The sequence below is a fragment of the Sarcophilus harrisii genome, chromosome 1 (genome assembly GCF_902635505.1).
Source record: "Sarcophilus harrisii chromosome 1, mSarHar1.11, whole genome shotgun sequence".
In the NCBI taxonomy this organism is placed as follows: domain Eukaryota; kingdom Metazoa; phylum Chordata; class Mammalia; order Dasyuromorphia; family Dasyuridae; genus Sarcophilus; species Sarcophilus harrisii.
Window position 1 is genome coordinate 648,078,200 of NC_045426.1, and position 17,073 is coordinate 648,095,272.

General features: G+C 39.0%; 1 protein-coding gene across 2 annotated transcripts in view; it reads left to right on the forward strand.

Moving 5' to 3' along the window:
- The window catches only part of LDLR (low density lipoprotein receptor), a 34,335-nt gene extending 18,516 nt beyond the window's left edge, over positions 1-15,819 (forward strand). Inside the window, exons 6-18 of one of the 2 annotated variants that reach the window (XM_031947558.1) lie at positions 106-228; positions 701-820; positions 3,305-3,430; positions 4,847-5,018; positions 5,281-5,508; positions 7,711-7,829; positions 9,230-9,369; positions 10,378-10,519; positions 10,800-10,952; positions 11,538-11,696; positions 12,318-12,395; positions 13,390-13,547; positions 15,002-15,819. In XM_031947558.1, the coding sequence (XP_031803418.1) occupies positions 106-228; positions 701-820; positions 3,305-3,430; positions 4,847-5,018; positions 5,281-5,508; positions 7,711-7,829; positions 9,230-9,369; positions 10,378-10,519; positions 10,800-10,952; positions 11,538-11,696; positions 12,318-12,395; positions 13,390-13,547; positions 15,002-15,037 (1,754 nt within the window). In that variant the 3' untranslated portion in view covers positions 15,038-15,819. Of the gene's footprint in view, positions 1-105; positions 229-700; positions 821-3,304; positions 3,431-4,846; positions 5,019-5,280; positions 5,509-7,710; positions 7,830-9,229; positions 9,370-10,377; positions 10,520-10,799; positions 10,953-11,537; positions 11,697-12,314; positions 12,396-13,389; positions 13,548-15,001 lie in introns of both variants that reach the window. The other variant, XM_031947557.1, reaches the window with a different exon arrangement.
- Positions 15,820-17,073: the final 1,254 nt, after the last annotated feature.

Below are 17,073 nucleotides of genomic sequence, written 5' to 3' on the forward strand. Positions count from 1 at the left end.
ATTACTGAGATTAGACAATGTGAATGAGAAGAATCTCCAAGTTTCAGGAACTCTTTTATGTTTAATGGTCTTTTCTTTTTCCTTTTCTATTTTTATTAATTACAGTAACACTGTGTGAGGGCCCAGACAAATTTAAATGTCACAGTGGAGAGTGTATCTCTTTTGACAAAGTGTGTAATGGACCCAGAGACTGCCGGGACTGGTCTGACGAGCCCATCAAGGAGTGTGGTAAGACGGAAACCCCTGGATTTGGCTTTTAGAGACTGGGAGTTGGGCTTATCGTTTGCCTGAAGAGCTGGAGGAGAGTGCCTTCTCTCTGAGGGGGATAGAGAAGGAAAGATGAAGATGTAGATGGGGATCCTTAATGTGTTTGGGACTCTAGTGGACTCATTGCTAACTTTCTTCCTCAGTTCTAATTCTGAAGGGAGACAGGTCTGCTTTCCTCCCAAACAGTCTTATGACTTCTTTTCATCCTTAATGTTGTTCTTGCTATTTGTTTTAACTTGACTATTCACCTGTATAAGAAATTTGCAGATGTGTCTCTGCCTAGAAACTCCCCCCTCCCCTTTAACACACCTGAAGCCAGTAGAGAGTTTAGAAATCCTTAAGTGTGAGGAAGAGTTCAGAAAATCTAAAATGACAAGAGCATTCAAAGGGGACAATCTTGGGTCCTAAATTTCACTGAGTCTTCTTTGTTTAGGAACCAATGAGTGTCTGGACAACAAAGGTGGATGCTCACATATATGTAATGACCTCAAGATAGGCTATGAATGCCTGTGCCCCGAAGGCTTCCGGCTGGTTGACCAGAAAAGATGTGAAGGTAAAATTTTCTCCCATTCATAGAATATTTTTGCTGAAGGTGGAAAGGGATCTGGATTTAGAACTAGAAGTCTTGGGTTCAAATCCTTATTTTGTTACTTTTATCTATGGCACTAGCCAAGTTATTTAACTTCTCTCTAAAATGAGGAGGTTGAATTAGATAACCTCTGAAGTCTCTTTCAGCTCTACATCTGTGATGGTAGGGCTGTAGAACTTGGGGAAAACCACATAAGCTTCCCATGCCTCAGTTTCCCTATCTATAAAATGGATATAGTCATAGCACCTATCTTCCAGAATTGTTGTGAGGATCAAATGAGATAATAATTGTAAAGTGCTTAGCAGAGGGCCTGGCTCATAAGCTTAATAAATGCTTATTGATGTAATGATTGGTCTTTATGCTATTTAGCATTATTATCAGGGTCATTAAAATATCATTATCACTGAAAAATGATACAAAACTGGAAAAGTTGGTGGACTTACTAGATGATAACATAAGGATTAAAGGGAAAAAATGATGGAGTTAAAACACTTGATGGGACAGAATCTTGTGTTAAATAAAATTTAATAGAAATAAATGTAAAGACTTACATCTGGGCTTAAAAAATCAATTTCTCAAGTTGGGAAGGTGAGGTTAAAAAAGTAAGTTTATCTGCAAAAGATTTGTGTTTTTTTAAAATGAGCTAAGAACTCAAAATAAGCTAATGTAATCTTAAGCAATATTAGGAGATTAAACATAATGTCCAAGTCATGGAAGATATTATACTCTGTTCGGTTCTAGGAACCACAGTTTAGGGATGCTATTGATAAGCTATAGAACACAAAGATGGGCAGCCAGGACAGTGGGGAGCTCTATCATATATAGACTGAATGAAAAAACTGTGTTTTTAGCTTGGAAAAATAAAGACTAAGAGGGCCATGATTGTATGTGACAGTATGTAGTACTGTCACAAAGGAGAAAGTTTAAACTTACTCTGTGTGGCCTGTAGAGCAAAACTTGGAGTTAGAAAGAAGCAAATTTATGTTGGACAGCAGGGAAATGTCTTAACAGTTATAGCTGTCCAAACATGGAATATATTGGAAGCTATCATTTTTTCCTCATTGGAGGCCTTTCCAAGAAAAAAAAAATCTGGACAACTACTTGTTGGGGAAGATGTAGAGATCCTTGTTCAGATGTGGGTCATACCATCATCCCTTCCATATAAAGAGCTTGAAGCCAGGTAGACTGGGACCAGATCTTCCTGGCCCATACTAAACAAATATGGTGGCCTTACACATACTGTGAATGTGAGATTTTTGGGCAAGTGACTTCATCTCACCTCTCACTGCTGTCAGAAATTCTGGAGGATTAGCCATCTGTACAAGTAGAGGCATCCTCCTCACCTGGGAGTTTCCTTGATGAGGAAATTGCAAGTTAAGTTTCTCCCTTTCCCCTAGTGTCATTGACAGGCAGTGTGATGAACTACCTAAGAACTGGCCTTAGAACCTGGAACACCTGAGCTCAGACTCCTCCTCCGAATCACACTAGCTATGCCATTTTGGAAAAAAAAATGGTTTTTTTCTCAATTACATGTAAAAATGATTTTTAATATGCTTTTTTCAAAATGCTGAATTCCAAATTCTCTTCTTTCTTCTCTCCTCTTCCTTGAGCCTTGAGAAGACAGTTTGCTATGATTTTACATGTGCAGTCATGAAAACATTTCCATATTTGGCTGTGCCATTTAACAACTCAGTGCCCTTGGCAGCTCTCTAAAATTATACATTTCAGAGGAGATACCCATTTTTTTTGAAGGGAGTTTGCTCACCTTAGGGAATGTTCTTTGTAATGAATTAAATCAGAGGTCCAGTCCCTCTTCTTGTCTCTTTTTTAATCACTTGTTAAGCACTTTTCTTTCCTTTCTCTCAAGAATAAAACCCCAACTTGAGAAATTCGAAATAAAAATTACACTCACACTGAAATTATTCCCCCAGAATTTCTAGCCATCTTGGGTCAAATGGCAGGATCCTGCAGAATCCAGTATGGATCGTTCTTCTCCAATAAGTAGTCCTTGACTTTTGGGCTAAGTGGGAGCTGCAGGATTGGAATTGGCTGAACCCCTTTCTGCTCACATGGACAATTTCACCTTCTCTGGAATATAAATGACATCATCCCTTGACTTTGTTCTCTTCCTCCTGTTGCCAGATAGGTGACACGTGGGCTAGAATGCTGGGACTGGAGTCAGGAAGACCTGAGTTCACATTTCACCTTGAATACTTGCTAGCTGTGTATGAAACTGGGAAAATTACTTAACATTTGTCCTTCTTAGTTTCCTCATTTTTAAAATGGAAATAATAATAGCAGTACCTTCCAGGGTAGTTATACAGACTGAATGGAATAATTACTTGTAATGTCCTTTTAAAACTAAAGCTTTATACAAATGTTGGCCGTGATTGTTATTGTTACCATTATTATTATCATCATCGTTGTTATTATTATGCTTATTTTCAGATATTGATGAATGTCAGAACCCAGACATCTGCAGCCAATCCTGTGTGAATCTCCAGGGAAGTTACAAGTGTGAATGCAATGAAGGCTACCAAACCGATCCGATCACAAAGACCTGCAAGGCCATTGGTGAGCCCAGAGCTTTTGATCTTTGCAGTGAAGTGGGAGGGTGTGGGGAGATAACACGACAGAGGAACAAGTGAGAAATACTGGTGATGGCTCTGGGGAACAAGGGATTTCAACACCTGAACTTTGTCATAGAAACTCAACATGAAAAAACAGATCAAAGTGAGACCGGGAGGAGTGTTCACTCTTGAAAACTGTTGAGCAATTAATGAACAGCCCCCCTGGGGAGCACCCTGACTGAACTTGTTTTCGGGAGCTTGCCTTAGATAAAGCACGTTTCAGCATTTAACAGTGACGCCTAACATGCCGATGGCTTTTTGCAGTTTGCAAAGTGCCCTCCACTGTCTGTTATGTCACTTGGGCCACCTAAAAGCACAGGATAAGAGAGGGAAGGCAGGCAAGGAGGAGGTTATTCTTCTTACCTTACAGATAAGGAAAGTGGGACTCATAGGATTTAAATGTATTGCCCAAGTTTATATAGATAGTAATCTATATTGGAGTAGTCCAGGAGATTGCATGTCTTCTGACTTCCTTTCCAACAGCTCTTTGTTACACAATGTCTCCTTATGAGATTCTGTAGCTGGTTACTTACTGTTTCTGGTACATATAAGGAATAGAAAATATCTCTAGTCACTCACTGGCCATTTGTCAGGGATAACTTTTCACTTTGGAAACTTAATTTAAAAAAAGGTGGGAGAGATATTTTTCATGACTTCTGCGTGAAAATCCTGAAGTTTGAAGTTTCTGAAATCTTAAGAGATCATGGCTCTCTCCATGGAGAGATCAATGGTGTATTGGGTAGGGGCGCTGATTGGGATTTTCTGAGTCCGAGTTCAAATCTTGGCTCCGCTTTGTACTTACTGTGTAGCCTTGGATAAAGCTGGACCTCAGGTTCTTCATGTATAAAATGAGAGTCAGATTATGTAACTCCTCAATAAGACTGTTAAGTATGGCAAAGGTTAAAAACCATTGCCTTACATTTCTATCCATTCTCTGCTTTTTTTCTTTTGATTGTAAAAGTGAGAAAAATGCTGAGCTCTGTAGAGTTTTATTAATTTATTAAATTAGAATTTATTATTACTAAATAAATAATATTTGTTTATTACCAGTTTTCCTCTAATGGGTATTACTCACTCTTAGAAATACTTGTTGCTCACAGATATTGGACAGAGACAGAAAACATCTTTACTTGTATGTGGAATTTTTGAGTCAGAGCTTATAGAGTTCCAAGGGGTCCTCTTCTTCTTCTTTTTTTTTGTTGAGCCAATTGGGGTTAAGTGACTTGTTCAGGGTTACCCAGCTATAAGGGTTAGGTATCTGAGGTCAGATTTGAATTCAGGTCCTCCTGATCTACTGTGCCATCTAGCTACCCCAAAGGACCCCTCTTCTCAAATTAATCTGCTTCTCCTCATGTCCTAGGCACTATTGCCTATCTCTTTTTCACCAACCGCCACGAAGTGAGGAAGATGACTCTGGACCGAAGTGAATACATTAGCCTCATTCCAAACCTGAAGAATGTCGTAGCCTTGGACATGGAGGTTGCCAGCAATAAGATCTACTGGTCTGACCTCTCACAGAAGAAGATCTATAGGTAAAAGAGAAGTGGATTTCATGTGGCTTTTTAAAAATTAAAAAAAAAGTTTTAAAATATTTAAAATTAAATTTTAAAAAATCAAAATGTCAAAATTTTTAAAATTTCAAAAATTAAAAATTTTTAAAATTACATAATTTCTTTAGTAAATTCCCTTTTACCTTCAAGATTTCCTCACCAGATAAACAAACCCAAAGATTTTGGAATAAAAAAGAAACTCGCATCTTTACCTAATTCCTTTGATCTCTTTGTTTCATTCTAGCTCTGAAATTGACAGTGCCCACAGTTTTTCCACTCATGACACCGTGATCAGTGGGGATATCCAGGCTCCAGATGGCATTGCAGTTGACTGGATCCATGGGAATCTCTACTGGACAGACTCTGTCCTTGGTACCATTTCTGTAGCCAATACTAAGGGCTCCAAGAGGAAGACACTTTTCAAGCAGGAAGGCGCAAAACCGCGGGCCATTGTGGTAGACCCAGTTCATGGGTATGTATTTCTAAATGTGACATGATGTTCTATGGTATTGGGAGAAAGGAAAGAAGGTGAAAATTTCTAGTAATTGCAATTTTCCCATAGATGAGACCTTGCCCCTGAAAAGCAAAACTAGCCTTTTATGAAGTGATTTGTGGGGGGTTTTATTACCTGAGAAAGACCAATGTTTTCCTAGGAATATACCACCATGAGAACCCAGCCATCTAGCACACAGAAAGTAGTTGGACTCTTTTGAAGATTCCTTTTTAGGGTCATAGAATTTTAAAAGTAGAAGGAATCTTAAAGAGTTATCTAGTGTATTCCTTCATTTTATAGATAAGTAAAGTGAAGGTTAGAGATTTAGTGCTTGGCTCAAATCCACACAGACAATCAGTAGCACAGCCAAGAGCCCTTCCCAGACTTCCTTGGCTTCTGTTGTTTTATGTAAGTGAGCCATCCAGTCATTGGGAATTAGTCTTTCATTTTGAAGAGTCATTTGCACAAATACAAGAGACTGGTTTGATAGTTTTTCCTATTAAAAATACTTGGGATTTTTAGTTGGCAACGAGCTCATGTGAAGTAACAGTTTGATACCACTGTTTAAATTTCCCTAAAAAATCCCCCAAACTGGAGGGCAGCTTAGGATGTACTAACACAAGTTTTGTGTCCTGGTCATAGACAGAGAAAACAGTTTTACTTTTCCTATGAACAAGGCATGGTGCTAAATGCAGGAAATAAATATACAAGCAACCAAGACAGTTCTTGATCTCAAGAAGCTTCCATTCTTTGAGGAAAGACATCACATATAGGGGATCTGAGGAGAAGGGGGCATAGCACTGTGTTATAGAATGGATGGAAAGTAGAGTGGAGGCCCAATTCTAGATAAGATCAAGTGGAAACTCCAATATCCGAGCTCAGGTGTTCCCAGGTTTAGATTTCAAGGTTCCCCTGGGAAGGAGTTGGGGATGACGGCTGAGGTGGAGCTAGCCGGGGGTAAAGGTGTCCAATCATGTCCTACTAACAGAAGTCCTGTTGTACTGCTGCTGGGTCCAACTACAGTCAGATTCATTCCTAGCACTCCCTTTGAACAGCGTTGACCTAGTTAGGGCATGTCCAGTAGAGAGAGACTAGAGGGCTGCCTCTAGGGTGTTCAGATTTTATGTCTTGTGAGGAAGAGTTGAAAGGACTAGTGGAGAGCAGCCTGGGGAAGAAAAGACTTAGGAGAGCAAGATGGTTTAGGAACCATTCTAGAGAAGCGTGGAGGGCTTATTCCCTCTTGCTCTTTAGATCAGATCATTGAAATTGAAGGAATTAGTTGCAAGGAGACAGATTTCAGTTTATTAAGTTTATTTAAGTAAAAATTTTCAAACTAGGAATGAGCTGTGTTGGGAGGTGGAAAGCTTTGCTCCTGGAAAAGTTCCAACAAAGGCAGAATGGTGCCTTGTTCTATAGACAGCTCTTGCATGTTGCACCAGAAGTTGGCCCAGAGAAGCTTTAAAGTGGCTCTGAAATTCTAGAATCTGCTTGACTTAAATAGAGCAGGGCAGTAGGAGTAACTGAAGGATACTAGAATAGTAGAGTAAATATGAACAATATTCTACCTCCTGCCTCCTGCTTTGCAGTTTTCAGAGTCACTGAGCTGTAGATTGGCCATTATAGGTAGGTATCATGCTATCTCCCTAGTTGGTGAAACCCACAGGCTGGCTCTTGTAGGAGAATCTGTGGAAGGAGTTAGAGATATTTACCCTAAGAAGATAAGACTTGGTAGACTTAATAGCTTCCTTCAAGTATTTGATGAGCTAATACAGAGAGAGATGGGATTTGTTTTATTTGCCTCCAGAAGGCAGATGTGGGAGGAATGGGATGTCTGTTTATTGCAGAGACAGATTTAGGCTTATTGTGAGGGGAAAAAAAGGGATTTATGTACTAGTTGAGAGTTAAATTCTTCTCTAAATATTAATTTCCCTTCCAGTTCTGAAATCTATAATGCTAATATGAACTGTGATTTAAATAAAGATTTCCCAAAATGGAATGGGGTACTGTCAGAGTGGTCAGTTTTCCCTCAGTAGGGATCCTCAAGCAAAACTTGCTGGCTGTGTGGCAAAAGAGATTCTTATTCAGATATAAGTTGTACTATCCCTCTGGTTCTCTTTTAATTCTGAAGTGCTTGATTCTCTCAGTTTTAATGTCTGTTCTTTTTTCCCTCTTCCCTTTTAGCTTCATGTATTGGACAGACTGGGGAACCCCTGCCAAAATTGAGAAAAGTGGTCTGAATGGAGTTGACAGCTTCCCCCTGGTGACAGAAAACATACAGTGGCCCAACGGAATTACTCTTGGTATGTTGTGCTAAATGAGGAAAGTGTCAGAAAAAGCAGTCCCCCTTCTGCCCAGTACAATATCATAAAGTAAATGCCTCTGACTTGGAACTGAAGGATTTCTTAGTGAGATAGGTATTGTTTGGGAATAAACAAGAGTATGATGATAAAATGCAAAGTGCTTCTATATCACTCCACTTTGAGCCCCCGAGATTTTATTATTTTTTGCTTAAATTTTATTGTAATTTTCTAGAACTAAATGTTATAATAGCCAACATTTATGTAGTGCTTTAAGGTTTGCACAATAGGCAACATACATTTCCTCATTTGATCTTCATAATAACCTTGTGAGGTCAGTGCTATTATCCCATTTAATAAAAGGTTACATATTCTTTGGGATCTATCTTTTTTTTACATTGCTTTCATTTCTTCATGTGCCCTTTTTCTTTCCCTGTCCCCAGAAGCCACGATAAAAAATAAAAGGTTAAAAAAAAAACTAACCGCACTTGCAAAAGTCTGGCATTATATGTGGTTCTGTTCCTCTGCAAAGAAGTAGAGGTGGGAACTTCTTATTTATTATTCCCATATTATAGAAAGGGAAATACTCATTTCCTCTTAATGCCTTTTGCCATGTAACAAAGAATGTTATTTAGGCCAAATCAGCTAATTCAGTGACCACATCCAACAGTGAGGGCACCATTGAATACTCCTACTTCTCTATCCCTCTACTGCTAAGAGGAAGATAGCAAAATCTTAAAAAGAAAATCCCCAAAACAAAACTTTTTTCCCACTTTATAATACAATGTTTACATTGCATTAAAATTTCTCAGAAATTTCTCTTTCATTTTTTTTCTAAAGATGAGAAATGCAGAGACATATGATAACTGCATTTCCTGTAATATATCTCACCCCTTAGCAGCTGCTTCCACAGCTGTTTATGTGCATATATTTAGCATAGAGATAACCTTATAACCTCCCTTACTGTCCTTTTTGGATGCTTGATTGTGGTATGGAAGTAACCTTGAGTTCTTGAGTTTTATGCCTGTAAAACACGAACTGCAGGGCCAGTCTGACTCAGGCCCAGCAGAGTGGACTCTTGTCCAGCCTCCCTCAGTGCAGACCACTGCTTCCCAGAAAGTTAAGGAATTATGTATTTTGGACCACGGCAAAGAGAGGCTATAGTGATCTTAATTAATAATCATAAAATTAATTATTAAGTGATACTTAATTGTCACTTAATAGTGACAAGGAATATAATGCCCACACCGATGAAATTCTGCATTTTTTTTGTAGCCGGAAGCTGGCCATAAGAGAGAGAAAGCAGAAGCTTCTTCAATGCCAAGAAGCTCTCTGATGGTTGCAAGGCCAGGGAGTTCAGGTGTCTCCATGCTGTTCTCACCTCATCCCTGTCTCATTTCTAGATCTTTCCAGTGAACGGCTCTATTGGGTTGACTCCAAACTCCACTCCATCTCCAGCGTGGATGTCAATGGTGGAAATAGGAGGATTGTATTAGAGGATAAAAACAAACTTGCACACCCATTCTCCTTGGCAATCTTTGAGGTGAGGCTTTAAGACAATTTAGGTATTGTGATGATCCAGGGGAAGGAACTTGTTTTTCTTTTCAGGAAACAAGGTTTGCACTGAATGCTTAATGATGAGGAATAAGCTTTAATGCAGAGATTTGGCCAGGAGTGTTTCCCACTGGAGTTTTAAATAACCCTCCTACCTTTCCCTTTTTCCCTCACCTATATCTCATAATACATATGTAATTGTTTTTCTGTTTAAATTATTTGCAAACTATATCAGCTCTTCCTACATTTTCTGGGTTAGCTCCTCCAATGAAAGGAAAATGAATTGTATAGTGAAAAGAGCCACTGATCTGATCTGATCTGGATAAAGTGCCGAACTTGGATTCAAATGAATTCTTCCTCAGATAGTTATTGACTATGTGACCCTGGCCATGACACTTAACTTATCTCAGCCTCGATTTCCTGATGTGTCCTTTCTCCTATAAAATGTAGAAAGTAATTGTTTCTATATCACAAGGTGGTTGTGGGATCACCTGAAATAATATGTACTTTTGTAGTTTTTTGCTTTTTTTGCTTAAGAAGTGCTTTTTTGCACTTCTTAAAGTGCTATAGAAAATATTAGCTGGTATTATTATTACTACTACCCTCTGTATGACTTGGGACAAATCAAATAATCTTCCCCATCCCTAAAATAAGAGGGGTTAAGAAAGACATCCAAAGTCCCTTTCATTTTGGGGTCTATGATCCTTTGATTCTATGACTTTGCTCAGATATAATTTTTATTTATGAGAGATCAGAGGGAACAGAGTCCTTGGGATTTCTCCAGTCAGTCTTAGTGGATCGGGAGTTCTGTTATTCTTGCCCTTAACAAAAAGAAGCCATCCTGTAGAGGAGAGAAGGTTGACCTTTTCTGACAGCTTCCTTGTGCATATGCATGTCTATCTGAGGGCCACAGGGGTTTGGGCTTCAAAGGGACTTCATGGCTGATGGAGAAAATCCATTCGTTAAAACGTACTGTTGTTCTTAAATGCTCCCTTAGGATAAAGTGTTCTGGACAGATATTATGAATGAAGCCATTTTCAGTGCTAATCGCCTCACGGGATCCGATATCATTTTGGTGGCGGAAGATCTGTTGTCTCCTGAGGACATTGTTCTCTATCACAACCTCACCCAGCCTACAGGTACTAGACTGACTTTGCTGGGATTTCATGGCACCTTGAAACTCTTCCATTGTGTCTTTGTTTCTTGACTTATCTTGCTGATCTCCTTTGGAAGTCTTTCCATTTTCATTTATGGGGCTCCATGTGTTTCTTCTAAGAAGGAACATGGGTTCTATGATGGCAAGAGATTGCTTTGGTTTTTGTCCTTGTGATCTCTGTGCCATATACAGTGCCTAGTATTTGTAGAGAATGCTCAATGAATTCTGGTGCTTGCTCACTTCTGTATTTCCTGGCCTTTCAGGAGTGAACTGGTGTGAGAGGACTTCTCTCCCCAATGGGGGCTGCCAGTATCTGTGCCTTCCAGCTCCCCAGATCAACTCTCACTCCCCCAAATTCACCTGTGCCTGTCCTGACGGCATGTCCCTGGCTGCAGACATGAGAAAGTGTACCAAAGGTAAGAGACTTCAGGAATCCCTGACCATTAGCCTTTCAAGGGAACTTACCCAGGCTGTACACTTACTGAGTGAACAACTGATTTTGGAGGGGGATGGTTTTCCCTTTAGCTAAAAGGTCTGAAGTTCCATTATATCTTTGATAGTCTGCCTCAGTCTCCCTTTTTTGCTTAAGATCCCTTATATCTTTGATATTCTGCCTCGGTCTCCCTTTTTTGCCCAAGTTCCCTTTTATCTGATATTCTGCCTTGGTCTCTCTTTTTTGCCCTAGTTCCAACTACAGTTTGATATTCTGCCTTGGTCTCTCTTTTTTGCCCAAGTTCCAACTACGGTTTGATATTCTACCTCGGTTTCCCTTTTTTGCCTAAGTTCCAACTATGGTTTGATATTCTGCCTCAGTTTCCCTTTTTTGCCCAAGTTCCAACTACGGTTTGATATTTTGCCTCAGTCTCCCTTTTTTGCCCAAGTTCCAACTCCAGTGTTTGTCCCAGGATCTGCACAAGATCTCGAGGAAGCTTGGTTTTGGTCTTGTGCTGAGTTGTGTTAGTAGAATCTTGTTGACACTTAGGACATTTCTACTCTTACAGAAGTGACTGTACCTGCTACTTCTACCACAGCAAAGGCGCCTCATTCTAAATTGACCACTCTTGCCCGGTTAGTAACACCTGTAACAACTCGGAAGCCGACCACCAAAAACGGCACTCCTGATCTCACAACAGCAGAAATGGTTACAATGTCCCAAAAAGGTAAATTTCTGCAACTTGGAGGAGAATTTTAAATTGAGCTAAGGTTCCCTTAGGTCACCAGGACACTTAAAAGTGAATGAGATCTTCCCCAAAGATGTGGGACTTGTCACAGAACCCCAGAGGGAAAGGGGAACTTAGCGATCGCCCCGTCCATCCCTGATGGCTCACTTTCCTCTATGGTATTAAAAGTCCTTACAGACAGTAGAGGAATTCTAGAGAATTGTAGGGGACGCAGCACTTAGTGCAATGCTTGGCTCACAGTAAGTACTTAATAAATGTTTATTGGTTGATAGTCATTGTGTGCCTTTGCCCAAGTATGCATACACACCTCATATGAATGGTGAGATTTTGATTTGGGTCTTACTGACCCTCGGCCCCAGCCCTCTCTCTGTCTGCTGCTGTCTCTGTAGATTGGCCACTTTCACCCAACAGGATAGTTAAAGGATTTAGTCTGAGAACTTAAAAGGCCACTTTTTCTCAGTAGATGGGAGCTAGATCATTTGAATTTTTAAAAGAAGCACAATAGTAGTTCATTCTTTCACTGATAAACTAATAATGCATTGTGGTTTTTTTTCTCCTTTCCCTTTAATGTGTCTTACTCCTATGTTTTCTCTTCAGCAGTTCAAAATCCAATGGGCATGCAAGACACTCCAGAACATCAAGGTGGATCCAAAGCTCTATACATTGTTTTACCATTAGGTAAGATGCAGTTACTATGCAAGGATAAATTCCCTCGTCTCAGAACATTTTTTAACCTTTCTTCCAACCCCACCAGAGACTATATTTCATGTACATTGCCAGATTTATTCAGTGCACACTGTTAGCTTTGGGGGATAAAATGGCATTTGAATTGATCTTTCATGGATACAGTATTCAGTAAATGAAGAGAGATTGGGAGAACATTTACTTAAGCAAAGGCATGGAGGTGCTAAAGTACATGAGATATTCAAGGAGCACCAAATAACCAGGTTTGGATAGAGCACAAAATGAAATGAAATGAGGTGCCATGTTGTGGAGAACTCTGAGGAGTTTAAAACTTGGGAGGCAGTAGGAAGGCAATGAAAATTTTTGATCAGAGAAGTTTATTTGCCTTCACTTCATCTCTGGGACTTTAATTCCTTCCCCCACCATAGAACCCTCCTTTATAACTAGGTAACATACCCAAACAAGACAAAATATATGCCTTATTCTATATTTGTCAGTCCTCCAAAACCTTGATTGATCATGGTATTGATCAGTTCTGAAGTTTTTCAGTCTCTTTTTGGTAAACTGATCTCCTGACTTCTGCCAGACATCTTCACTATGCATCAGTTCATACATGTCTTACCAGATTTCTTAGATTTCTTCAATTTCTTACAATAATTTTTTATTCATTGTGATATGTTCAGCCATTCTCCACTGGGTATAAACTTACTTTCCTTTTAGTTTTTGGTAAGATTTTTTTTTAATGCAAAAAATGTTTTTGCTGTCATTTTTTTTTTTTTTTTTCATGTATGGGATCTTTTTCTATGTTTTTGACCTTGAAGTATATATAGGAATGTCCCTATGTCATAGATTAGTGACATTTAAAAGATAATCCCATATGATCTTACTAGGGATTTTGCTAGAGACTGCAGGGACAATGACAAAATGGAAAATAGCTCCTGCTCTCAAGTAGCTTATATCCCATTGTGTTTCTTCTTCCTTTCTCTAGTTCTGATCTCTTTGATTTGCTTTGGTGCATACGTGGTTTGGAAGAAATGGCGACTCAGGAACATCAATAGTATAAATTTTGATAATCCTGTCTATCAAAAGACCACAGAGGATGAAGTTCACATCTGTAGAAGTCAAGATGGCTACACGTACCCCTCGGTAATTGGCCTGTTTGTTCATTCAGTCACTCTTCTGATAAATATTCATTGAATACATACTGTGCCAGGTCCTGTGATAAATCGCGTGGTATACAGACTTTGCCTTCCCTGTGGGGGAATCTGTGATGTAATTTTAAAGACTAAGGAGACTATGATTCTTTTTGTACAGCACAATAATGTTTTGGTCATGTATACTTATTATGTATCTAAGTTATATTTTAATATATTTAACATCTACTGGTCATCCTGCCATTTAGGGGAGGGGGTGGGGGGGTAAGAGGTGAAAAATTGGAACAAGAGGTTTGGCAATTGTTAATGCTGTAAAGTTACCCATGTATATATCCTGTAAATAAAAGGCTATTAAATTAAAAAAAAAAAAAAAAAAAAAAAAAAAAAAAGATTAAGGAGACTAGAGAGATCATCTTGACTTAATACTTTATTGGTTTTTATTACTTTTTTTTTCAATAAACTAAAATTGATTTTCCTCCCCTACTCTCTATTCCCATTAAAAAAAAAAAAAGATGAAAAAGCAAAACCCTCGTAACAAATATGTATAACCAAGAAAAATAAATTTCCACATTGGGCCATGTCCAAAAATGTTTGTCTAATTCTGCACCCTGAATCCAACCTGATCTCTCTTTCTGGAGCATGCTTCGTTGCTAGTCCATCTGCTAGTCCTGAAGGGTGGTCATTGAATCAGTCATTTCAGAGCAGTTTATCTTTAGAGTGTTGTTTTAATTGTACAAATTGTTCTGGTTCTACACACTTTATTTTGCATCAGTTTCTCTGAAACTCTTCTATCATTATTTCTTATGGCACAGTTGTATTCCATTCCATTTATATACAATAACTTATTTAACCTTTCCCCATTTGATAGACAGTTCTTTACTTTTTTGGGGGAAAGGCCATTACAAAAATAGTTTTTATAATTTTTTTTTAACATATGTAACCTCTTCAAATTTGAATGCAGTTAAGTGGTGCAATAGATAGAAGAATGGTCTTGGAGACAGGAAGATCTGATTTCAATTATAGTCTTAGACATTGTCTGTGTGACCCTGGGCAAGTCATTTAACCTCTACCTGTTTCAGCTTATCTAGCTGTAAAATGGGGATAATAACAATACTTACTTTTAAGGGTTGTTGTGTGTATCAAATGAAATATTTATGATGTGATTATTAATGTGCTGACAATTCTCAGCACATAGTAGAGGCTGAATAAATGGAGATTAAGTAATTTGCACAGGTTTACAGAATGAGCTGGGACAGGTACAGGATTTGTGAGTGCTTTTCCCCCTCATACTATCCTGCCTCTGTAGATTATTTGTCCCACTCCTGGTGGGACAAAACCAAACCTCTTCCCTTGTTTTGGTGTGGGAAGACTTCAGGGGGGGTGTTTTGACAACACGGTAGAAGAAACAATATGGCCATTCCTAAATTCTCCTTTTTGCATTTACAGAGACAGATGGTGAGCCTGGAAGACGATATTGCATGAACAGTTGCCACAAGAAGTGCCTCTTACCAAAAGTTGCTGCTTATTTATGGAAGGAAAATGCCTTTTCTTTCCTTGTTCCTTTATGAACTGCTCACCTCCCAGGGCAGCCACTGCTGCTACTTCCCAAGGGACCTGACTGATATCCTCCTACCTAAAGAAAGAAGAGAAAGCAAAAAACAAACAAAAAGTAACAAAACCATTACTCCCAGTCACCCTCAGAGGAATGGCCTCTGTTGGTGGTGTCTGGGCTAAGCTGACTGTCTGCTTGAGGTTTTGTTTTATATATTTATTCATCTTGGAGGCAAGGCAGGCAAGCTTCTATTGGGATCCCTTGATCCCATCAAATGGGTTTTGTTGGTAATTTCCCTTACGTGTGAAGGAGAAGAGAGACAGGAAACACAATGGAGGCAATTCTCTGGATGTAAGGCTGCAATATTTCTCTGGTGGGATTTGGATGCTTCCTCTATACAGTCCTGGATAAGAGATGAAGAATTCAGAGACTTGGGGACTGAACTAAAAGCACAGTGGCTTCCAGCTAGAAGCAGGTGCTACTCCTGGTCAGGTGCTGCACCCCAACCCTCCCCCAGTCCCTTTATCTCAGGAGTGAAAGTGTTTACTTCTACCTTGGAGTTCTTGGTAGACAACCTGTCCTGACACCCACCCTCCCCTAATCCCAAACTTCCAAGCACATCAGTGCTCTTCTTTTAAAGCCATTAAATTGCCTCAGAGGTGACTTATAAACAAACATGGGGTTGCCTTGGGCTAAAACAAGCCTAACCTCTGTCACTTAACCACTCATCTACAGTAGTTTTTGCTCATTCATTTTATAATATTCTACAATATGCCAGACACTATCAGGTGAGCTCCTTCTAGACCATTTTGGTCTTGGGAATTCATAGTCTGTCATTATATGAAGTTTTTTGTTTGGGGATTTTTTATCCCCACTCGACATTTCTTTCCCTCTCATTTCCCCTTCTTCCTTTTCATAGGTGAATTTTCTCTCTCTCTCTCTCTCTCTCTCTCTCTCTCTCTCTTTCTCTCTTTCTCTTTTTTTTTTTTTTTTTTTTTTTTTTTTGCACTTTTTCAGTTCAGGGTTGTATATTTGTAAATTTTATATTTTATTATAATTTTGCACTGTTCCCTTTGTATATATTATTTTGACTAATAATGAGGGCTTGGCCAGGATGACCAATTTCAAACTGCCAACAAAAAGATTTCATTGTATTTGTGAATTCGCAGGGTTTTGTATACTGTTCAGTAAGTGAGAAGGGGTGTGTGTGTGTGTGTGTGTGTGTGTGTGTGTATGTATGTATGTATGTATGCATATGCTTCTGAATATTTCCAAATAGAAAAATTAATCGGGAAACTCAAGCCAAGACTTCATTGTTTAAAATACAGTTTAAAATTGCCATCCTTTATCTTTCTAGCTCACATCTAAAGAGTTATTCGAAAAGTCTGCTCCCCTCATGTTTCTTACGAACCCTCTAGACTGCACAATTGAATACTTTGCTTCACTTAGGAAGATGTGCTGTCTCAGCGCATCTAAATCAGTGCCCTTTGCCCGGAATATTTGCATAGGACTCGCACTCTTTATGCTGGGTTCAGCTATATATTTTCAATTAGAAATCTTTTGGAAAGAGTAGCAGCAGCCAGCCTTTCTACTGTTTGCCTTGCACTTCACGGGCCCTGATTAAATATTTGTTAAACATAACACTGGAAAGAGCCAGGCGAACTCCCGTCATTCCTGATTGGTGAATGTTTGTTCACCCCTTGCCCCGACCCTTTTCTTTTCAGTTTAAAGAAAGTAGGAGTAAACAGGACATAAAGACTAGACTAGAAAAAGATATAAAGCACTACAACCTTCTATTGCCAGAAGCTGTGAAAGACATTCTGAAGCCTGTAAATAAAATCATGTACAGTCAGTAGGTTATTTGTTTGTGTAGTATTTTTTTTTTGCACACAATATGTCTTTTTGTGTATTCTGTGTATATTTGGGTGAGACCACTATCGCTCATTTTTTAAAAAATCACTTTATT